General features: G+C 35.2%; 2 protein-coding genes across 4 annotated transcripts in view; one reads left to right on the top strand and one right to left on the bottom strand.

Moving 5' to 3' along the window:
- LOC142341654 (E3 ubiquitin-protein ligase RNF10-like) overlaps positions 1-9,978 on the bottom strand; it is a 323,897-nt gene that overhangs the window by 40,094 nt on the left and 273,825 nt on the right. The gene's annotated exons all lie outside the window — the stretch shown is intronic.
- Positions 3,092-9,169, top strand: LOC142340960 (muscle LIM protein 1-like). 2 transcript variants are annotated; one of them, XM_075391756.1, is made up of 3 exons: positions 3,092-3,295; positions 5,483-5,606; positions 8,967-9,169. In XM_075391756.1, exons 1-3 carry the CDS (start codon positions 3,293-3,295, stop codon positions 9,104-9,106), a joined length of 267 nt encoding a protein of 88 aa, XP_075247871.1. In that variant the 5' UTR covers positions 3,092-3,292; the 3' UTR covers positions 9,107-9,169. The 2 variants fall into 2 exon arrangements, with proteins under 2 accessions (XP_075247871.1, XP_075247874.1); XM_075391759.1 differs by lacking the exon at positions 3,092-3,295 and having other exon boundaries at positions 5,422-5,606.

Raw genomic sequence — 9,978 nt, 5'->3', positions numbered from 1 at the left:
TTGCTGAAACATAACGATTGGCTAAAATTATGGCACCACTTAAATGGGTACATTATTGTTCCGACCCCACTTGTGGGGGGGGGAGGAACTATATACTCAAATGGGGTTTTTTTGTTCCGTGAATTTTGGCCGACCGATATATTCATCGTAGAGAAATGTGCGTGGTATCATTAAAAAGCTCGTCCAGCGTAGAATTCGAAATTAAAAAGATTTTTTTGAATTTCGTTTTTTTCGAGGAGTTATCGAGGTTTAAGGTTTCATGTGAACACTGGATATTTGGTTCACTTTTGTTCACTTTTACCGTAACTTTCGTTCGAATTAACGTTTTTTCTACGAAAATTTTAGTTCAACACTAGATTTCACGCCAAAAAGTAAATCAATTTTAGGTTTTTAATAGACGAAAGGAGATAATAAAGACTAGTTCGAGTCTTAGAGGGAAGTTTAATCTGTAAAAAAAAATTCGAATTAGGTTTGGGAGCTCTTTTTTTCGAAAATTTTGCAATTTTTTTTTGTTTTTTTCAAGTCACCTAGAGACTACTAGACACTTTTAATATCGAAGTTCCGTTAATGACAGACCTCTTTTTCTATAAAATGAAGCCCAATGAACAAAAAATTTGTTTTGAAGGGATCGCTCATGTTTTTTTTGGACTCGTATCTCAAATTTCGTAATTTCAAATGAAATTTTGGTTTATTTTTTGAGGTTTTACTATAGTTTTATAATCCTATGGCATAAACTTGTTGTTTAAAGGGGCAATAGATTTGCTAGGGAGCATTAGGTGAACCTATCTAGTGCTGTGAGTGGACAGCTAATGGCTGTTAAGACTTTGAAAATAAATTTTCGAAAGTTTTTTAAAATTAGTAAACCATAAACTTATTTTTGTGAACTGTAAGTTCGTCTCAGTAAAAACAGGATTGAACTCCTTCATACTACTGCAACGTAAGTTAATCTCATTGGCGGCTTTATCAAATAACTGTTGGTTGTACGTCTTCAATGCCACAAGATTTCAAATTTTTAAAAAAATTTTTTGGACATTTCGTTTTATTGGATCATTTTGAAATTTTATCACGTCATACTAATATTGATGGCTACATCTTCCCTTAGTGAAGTCGTCCAAAGGATCATAGATAAAACTTTCTGAGCAAAAAATATGGTTTAAATGGCTTCAACACTTTCTTCTCCCATTTTTCTACAGAAATTTTGGATTTTGCCTGTGTTTGTTGTTTTTTTTTCATAGTCATAAGACATATTGTGATGTCTTATTGATTACCTAGGCATAATAAACATCCTTGTATTCACATCGTGGCATAGCTGAGCGTATTCATTGAATTCCTATGAAAGCTTTTGAGTTTAATGGCTGTTAAGACTTTAAAAATAATTTTTTATTTTTTTTTTGAACATAAATCAATCTTAAGCTTATTTTCGTGGATTGTAAGTCAGTCTCGGTAATGACAGAACCGCTTTTTTTCTACATCAGCAACAATTTATCTAGTTAGCGGTTTTGTCTTCTAACTATTGGTTTTTTTTAATTCGGTGGACGAGTTTTCATAATTTTTATAATTTTTGGATTTTTTTAGTAATTTTGGTTCCTTTTGAAATCGTATTACATTATCCTAATATTGATAGCTCCCATTGGCTTAGTGAAGACGTTCAGTGGATCTTTGAAAAAGTTTTCAGAGAAAAAAGCTGATGGTTTAAATAGCTTCGACACTTTCTTCTCTCAATTTTCTACCGAACTTTTGGATTTTGCCTGTTTTTGTTGTTGTTTTCATAGTCAATGACTTGTTGCAATGTCTTATTGATAATTTTTGAATGACAAATATCCTAGTCGTCACATTATCTAGGCGTAATTTAGCGTATTAAATGCCTTCCGTTGAAAGCTGTAGAATTTTTTGACTTTGATACTATGGGTTTTCTCAAACATTTCGTGGTTTTGATGTATTTTTCTTTGCCATACGACTTATTGTGATGAGTTATTGATGTCACATGAATGAAACCTATGATTGCTATTTCATCGATGCAGAATTTAGTGTGTTTAATTAACTTAAAATGTAGCATTTTTATAAAATTCAAACATCTATTTTTGTTATCTCTTCATTTGGGACAATTAAGTCAAAAATGTAGATGAGCTCGGGTCGGAACATCATGTGCGAACGCACATTAACGAGCCGCCTTGTTGTGAACTTTATTGCTAAAAGGAGATTAACGTGAGACAAGAGTAGCTGAGAGATGGGGTGAAAAGTAGGCAAGGAGACCAGTATCAATGGTGATATTAAGTACGGACTGTTAACCCACAGAAGTACTCATGCATAACAACAAAACTTAAGAATTAATCGTTCCAGTCAAAACGAAAGCTTTTGGGCTGTAACCAGAGCAAGTATCGTCCTCTATTCATTGACATGTGAAAATTGTTGGGTCCAGTCCTGGTGGAGTTAAATTTTGTGGCATGAGAGTATCATGCTTATCATTCAAGTGAAAAAATTTATATCTGCCATATAGATCTTACATAGATAGATTTTACATCTACCGCCGCCTGTAGATGTCTGGAAGAGTTAAAAAACAGAACTAAATTTATTCAGACGACATTATTTTGAAGCATCATCTGATTTCATGAAAAACTTTTTTTTGGTTTAATCAATTTTCAATAAAGGGAATTCTGTTATTGTTTCTCAGGTGCAGAGGTCAGTCAATTTTAATAATTGTGTTTTTAGCAAGCCTTGTGAACTCAAAACTTAATTCTGAAAATTTGAGTGAATAAACCATTTGAGCAGTGTTATATGGATATTACATATTCATAAAGTATTTGGTTCATTATTTGGTCCATATTTGGTGTTCTTGTAACTCAGTTCATTTTTGACTCCACCTTTCAGACAGGTGATTAATTTAAAATATTCCAGACAACGAAGAGCGGTAAACTGTCAATTCATGCAATAAACACCAAAGAAAACTCATTTGGAAGAATTGCTCAAGGGACCATCTACAGGCGTAAACAAACCGTAAGAACCAATGTACCAGGAACAAGTTGATGGACATAATGAACACTCATACAAATTTCACTAGAGTTGCCAAATTAAAAGTAGCTTGGCAAATTCGAATCACGAAATTGGCATCCTATGTGGGAAGAAACCACGAGGTAATATACGAATAACAGCGTCACTAGTCTCCCTCTTTATTGGCACAGAAAGAAGTAGAATTTTCAGCAGTAAACACCCGCATCTAAATTTGAATAGCAATCAACACAAGAACTTTCGCAAGCATTGGAAGAATCTTCCATAAGAAGCCGAAATATCATATATGGTGGGTACCTCAGTATTTACTATAAAGCAGCAAAAAGCCGAAGCAGGGGAATCTTTTTGCGGCAGACTTAAGAAATAAGCTGAAAATTGCAAGCTTGGAGAGCAAGATGATTCCATAATACGAGATTTCTTCATCACTTATACGATTTTTTTAATATATAAAAACAACTACTCTAAGAAACAGATCCCCCACCATTGCACTTGAAAAAGCTAATAACAGAGAAATGGGAATAAAGACAAGCAAAGAATGAACCAAAAGTGAACAAAAAACCGAACCGCCATTTTCGTAAACAATTTCCAAAACAGCAATCGCAACACAAATTACAACCAACACTTTCAGAACTTCACTCGCAAAGCGAATGTTTACCCCCAAACACAAAAAAAATCCAAACAACAGTCCAAGTTGCGATCAAATATGAAACGATAATCATAAATCTATTCCCGGGTCGAGGGGTCACCGCTAAAAACCGCTAAAAGATGTAAGATTTGCGGCGAATTTGAGTAAAAAGTGTAAGATTTGCGCTCAATGCAATCAATGCGGTGAAAAAAAACTTTTCACCACTACGAGTAGAATGCGGTGAAATAAAAAATTTCAGCGCTACCACGAAGCGGTGTAAAAAATGTTCACCGCTAAAATCGCAAATCTTACAAAAATTCACCGCTAATTTCTGCGCTAATCTTACAAAAATTCACTGCTATGAACGCATTGAATGCTAAAAAATGCGGGCGCTTTGTGGTGAAAAAAGTTTTTTTTTCACCGCTAATCTTACATTATTTTTTAACCAAACCTCGACCCGGGGAAACGGAGTATTTCTTACTCCGCGAAGCCAACCAAAGTAAGTACGTCATTTTGCGCAACAATTGAAAGAGGCATTTGCAATGCAATATCCATCTCAAAGTGTAGAGTGACTTTTCCACCGCAAATATTCGAAGTCTATTCTAAAAGAATATCACACCGGGAAAAAACTAAATGATTTTTCAGGAAAATGATTTGAAACGCGATTGCTCATGTTTTTACAAATCAGTACAGAAAAAAATCAGTACAGAAAAAGTATTAACCAGAAAAACTCGCCGAAGCCCACAATGAATTTCAATTTGGTTGTTAAAAATAAAGTATTCATTACATCACAAAAATAATTAGAAAAGTTTAGAACTAAGAAGTCTCTATGCCCTGTAGTCAGCACAGATTGCAGAGAAAAAATTGTGAGAACGTTCACTTATCGATAATAAGTCTACCGTTGCAGCGCTAAAGAAACTTGCCATATCTTGTATTTGAATGAGTATATGAAAAAAGAATTTTTTGCACTGCTATACATTACTGGTTATACTAGTTGAAGACTGGGCATAATTTTGTTGAGGTGTAGTAGAATTACTAAGTCACTGAAGTCAATTTAGATCATATACGATTTATGATACTCGGACTAGCTTGCGTTTAGAAACTTTTTAGTCAGAATTTTTCCAAAAAAAACTTAGTTTTTATGCACCAACTCATTGTTCCCGGCACACGATCATTGTAGAAAAGTGTCGCATTGTAACTTTAAATGGTCACATCGTGTGAGTTCCTACGGGTATTAATAGATTTTTCCTTTTTAAAAACTAAAAAAAGAGCTCTCATTTCCAAAAAAAGCTCATCGGTTGTGATCGGGCAGAACTTGGATGCTTTTTATATGGCAGTCCTGTAAAATGTGTGCTCTCAGTACATACTCAGCTAAGCTGCACTCAAAAATGCAAATTACTGGAAGTTGAGTTTTACATTCTCGCTCCACAATTAGTAGACAAATAGTCTGGGGAAACATTTCCAACACTTGCTCACATTTCTTCTTGCATTCATCATAATTTTTTCCTTCTTTTTATTTAATTATGCCTTCTCAATAACGATCCGACTGTCTGAAGTCATGCAGGTTTGAAGTCATGCATCACTTTTTGAAGTCATGCAGGGATAGTACAAAAGGAAACGTTATGATTTGGATGAAATCAAATATGATCCTTCAATGACGACCAAGCAATGGCAACCGAGATCAACTCGTTTACCGCTATATTATGTAAATTTATTTTTCAGCATTCACTGTCTTTCTTACAAACTTTCATCTTTTGTACTGAATGACGGGTTACCAAAGGTTACAAATGTCAACCAGGGTTACCGAGGCGATTAACATTCGTTATACTGATATATGTAAGCTCGGTTTAGATTCATAGGATGCCATTCAAGCCAGTTCCCTCCCCCGACTGTGTCAAATGTGGGAAGAGTGTCTACTTCAACGAGGAAGTCAAATTCCAGGATCGATCTTGGCACAAAGACTGCGTTAGGTGCAGTAAGTACACCTTGTCTATTTCAATACTCACATCTATCCTCTGTTGGCTCCCCAATTAGAGATGAAGTAATCTAAGTTTTTCTACTCTTGGGTGCACTCACAAAATAATAGAGGGGTTTGAAAAATGTTCAATTCCAAATATTTCAAAATGGCATCAGTTCACCAAGTGTAATTTACCAATGTTACCTTGTAACTAATGTTACCAAGTTACCAATGCTACTAAGTGTAATGTTAAGGCAGTAAGATAAAGTTAACCGCGACTATTTAATTCAAATTTTGATAATCGTTGGTTCAAATAAAAATTGAAAGGAAAGGTTGAAAGAATCTTGCAGATTTCTCTTAACAATCGTAAAAAAATCGTGTAAGAACCTTATAAGCGAGTCAAAAGTACCCTGTTTAAAAGTACCCTGATTAACACTTTTGTAAGTATCCATGCATCTCTATGGGTTTACTCTTAAGCACTCACACGCACCTTCTCTTTTCATCAGAGTATTTAACAATTAAGAGGTGGGGGACAGAGTCCATCACATTACTCTATGAAAAAGTACAGCAGTGTACACATTTATGTTAACTTTTCTTCATGCAAAATACCAAATAATTTATTCAAAGCACTCCAGATGTAACTTTCAACCTCTTTCCATTGTAACCTTTCCAACTATATTAGCATAGCCATCCTGCTATCATTGCTGTAATGATGTGACTTAAATTTTTTTCATTATAATTTGACGGATTAAAAAAAACTGCTGAATTTTATCTATTTCTTAAAGAAAAGGAAACAGATATATTTTAAATATGAATGAGGTCTAGGAAACTGTTCAAAAATTGTATTGTTACTTAACTCCTTGAGGGAAATTTTGAGCTTCTTTTACCTAAATTTTATTACCTATAGAACAGTTGAATTGATAGTGGCATTTTTTTTTAATTTTCACCATCAATTTAATTTCATGCTATCCACATTTTTTGTCTGCAATAAATAGCAAATAGCCAAATTTTATTCAAATGAAAAATGAAAAAATGATTGAAAAAAGTTTAAAAATCAATGTTATGCACTAATCGAGAACACAATTTTTTTTTGGCGAAGTCGACATCAGAACATTAAAAAATTAATTCAAAACTATCAGGAGTAAACTTGTCGCAAAATTCACGCTGCTAATGTTTGCATCATTCTGCCTCAATTTGATGTTTACTAAACTTTTCCGTTAATGTCTTAAGCAGCAAGATAAGTCCAACTAAAAATGCAGTTTTTATTGAAAGTTAAATTATCTCAATTGAGCTACATTGTACGAAAAAAAAAGAATTGCAAACGCTGATGACGCTTTCCGCTTTTTATTTCCGTTAAAATTTTCCAAAAAACAAACAGTCAATCCTCCAAACCATTTTTTTTAAATAAGTGCTTTCGTACCTTACGTGAGCGCCACATATGTTGCGAACTTGTAAACACAAAACAGCATAAATTCTATGTTCTTTTATTATGATGCAGCAAAAAGAAAAATCTTGCCACTATATTTACCAGAATTACCGCAAATGCGGCTAAGGAATGCAAAAGATCAAATAAATTGGCATAAAACCCTTCATAGATTTATAAAGATGAGCTTTGTCGAAATCAAGCGGCATCTTTGAACAATTGTTTCTTCTGAAACTTTATACAAGAAATTGAAGATCTAGGAGCTGTCATACGCTCTAATATATTTTTCGCTTTTTTTATCGAATTATATTAAAAAAAATTGAGGAATTTCTGAACAATAGGGCATTTGAAAAGATCTAAAGTGGTTTATTGTTATGCTGCAATAATGACTTGGTGCCTCTCAAGTAGTCTACTACCTGCTTTGCAACACCTACAAAATTGCATCAGACAAAAGCAGACCAGCAAAAAGTATATTGCATTCAGGTAGCAGAAGCCATTAGAGTAGTATACAAATAGGACGATTTATGAGAGCAAACATGCCTTCTGATTAACAAAATCCGTTCCAGAAGATAAACATCAGTTTGTCACATTTCGTCAGCTTTTAATGGTACTGTTTCCCAATCTTGTGTTCTCCAAGGAGAACCAAGAGTCCGAATCCACCTGAAACATATCGTTTATTGTCAAAAACAATTGAAACGGTTAGGGTAGACTGCGGCGTTCATTAAAGTTGATAATTGAGCTTTAGATTACTTTTCAGATAAACAAATTTTCACTAAAGAAAAAACATGCTAGGTATCACTTTTTCCAACAAAGGCAAGAGCGTGGTTGTCCCCAACCACCATTTCAGGTCTTGCGCTAAATTTGATTCCAGTTTGGTTTCAAGTTGTTTTCCTAATTTTCTTTCCAGTTGATAAGTTCCAGTTTCGCTCTGTGGACTCGAGAACATATCTCATTTGTAGATTTGTGATGTGAGATATAATCGGCGGGCATGCCGCGCCAAGCTTCGGCTTGTGTCAAATGATCTTGCGACACTACCGTATGCGATACAGAATTTTGTAAACATGCTCGAGAGCCAACTTGCCTACTGTCTCCGGACATAATAGTCTACTATCCGACAAAAACTCCAAGCCGGGCAAATTTTTCTAGCCTGTCTGACATTGGAATCAGCAAGCAGAATTGAATAATACCGTCAATTTTCCTTTCTCACCTGTCCTTGTCGCAAATGCAGCAGAAGTGTCGTTCATTTCTGTCAATTGCTGAAGACAAGAATTACGGTCAGTACGCTCAGAGATGTAGGAAAATTAATATCCAATTTTCCCCTGGTTTTCAGGTCGTTTGGGGGATTTTCGGAGACAATTCGAAAGGCCCGCAAATGATACATCATTCTGACCGATAACAGAAGCTCCAGCCCGCTGGGTTATCTCTATATTTGAGTAAACCAGCTCGATTATCCTTTGTTATGGCAAAACGGGGTCCCAGAATCATGATTGCATGAGGTTCGAAATGTTTTGCGCGTATGAAACGCGAGCAAACCTTTGAAACTTTACCTCACCCTATCAGAGATGAGTCTTCCTTGTAAGACGTGTCATCCAATGAGCGGGACAGTTAACTGTAATGAGTTTCTTGATGTTTCAGCCAATGAGTAGGTAGCTCACAAAAAAAGTCTTTTTGTCTTATTGATTGGGTCTTGAATAGGTGATGGGATAAAGTTTAAATTGTTAACATGAGCAATACCTCAAACGATTTCCATAGAAGGTAGCAGGAGTGATGCCAATGTTGATTGGAACTGAACTGATAATAATGACAATGATAATGATGACAATTTCATCTCTTTGTGGCAGTGGCGCTGGCTTGTAATGGGGGCTTTGCATAGTTGTTTTTTCCATGATCAATCACTTCAATTTATAAAGCATCGCCAAATAAAATGAATAACCATGCTGGGTGTTTTATTTCAGACACATGCGCGAAGAAGTTAGAAATAGGAGCAATGAATGACCACGCGGGAGAAATCTACTGTCTGCAGTGTTATAGGAAGAACTTCGGAGTGAGGGGATACGGATACGGAATAGGGGCTGGAAGTCTCACCAGTGACTGAAAAAATATCTGTCATTTATACCATTATAAACTACCCCGTGAAACAAAAACTTGATAGACAAATCTTTTGCTGATGTCCACATTCATGATCAGACTATTTTAAGCAAAAAAAAACACTGTATGGTGTGCTCAATACAAGGGTAAAGACATAACTGAATGTCTTGGTATCGGCCTATCAGGAATTAGGTACATTGTCTCATCAAAGCTGATCATTCTCTTAATAATCTGATCATGGCTGGTTTGTGCTTGCATGCGTCTTATCATATGTCATTTGGATTGAGAACCACCACAGCCGGTGACAAGGCAAAACGCATGCCACATTTTGGCACTATTGAAAGCTTCAATGATATTTAAAAATGGTTGACCTGAATTTTCTGAATAATTGTTAATGGGATATCGGTTTAACCATAACTTCTTGAAACACATCCAAAGGTGGTAAACGTTGCTAACATTTGTCTTAATCTAATTAAGACATCAAGTTTCGTTTCACTGGGTCGCTAGTAATTGAAATAACTTACAGCCAAGCAATTGTACAAAACCAAAAAAACATGGATTTCGTTTTCATTTTTGAAATTTCATACACGCTGCGATCCTCCGGTGATCTTAACCGTTTAAATGAGTCAATATTGTAATATTAATGAGGACTTGTTATGAGAATTATGACCGATAACAGAAAAAATAAACGGGTTCCTTTTTCCAACAACATAATCCAAAAAAGAGGTTCCACAGAACACTTAATTGCTTTGCTGACTGAATTAAATGAACTAAGTTCAAGACACTCCCCTAGACGAGACCTGATGATTATTTTGCAAGACGAATGCGTAACTTGCAAGATCTTGCGAGATTTCGGAAGATAACCATTTGAAGTCGACT

Source organism: Convolutriloba macropyga, chromosome 6 (assembly GCF_964194025.1).
Source record: "Convolutriloba macropyga chromosome 6, txConMacr16.3, whole genome shotgun sequence".
Classification (NCBI taxonomy): domain Eukaryota; kingdom Metazoa; phylum Xenacoelomorpha; order Acoela; family Convolutidae; genus Convolutriloba; species Convolutriloba macropyga.
Note: the sequence above shows the minus strand (reverse complement) of the source record. Positions and strands in the feature narration are given on the sequence as shown.

Bases quoted from the DNA above. Each gene is read 5' to 3' on its own strand.
- LOC142340960 (XM_075391756.1), top strand. The intron at 5,607-8,966 runs GTAAGTACACCT...GTTTTATTTCAG, and splicing joins CAAAGACTGCGTTAGGTGCA to ACACATGCGCGAAGAAGTTA.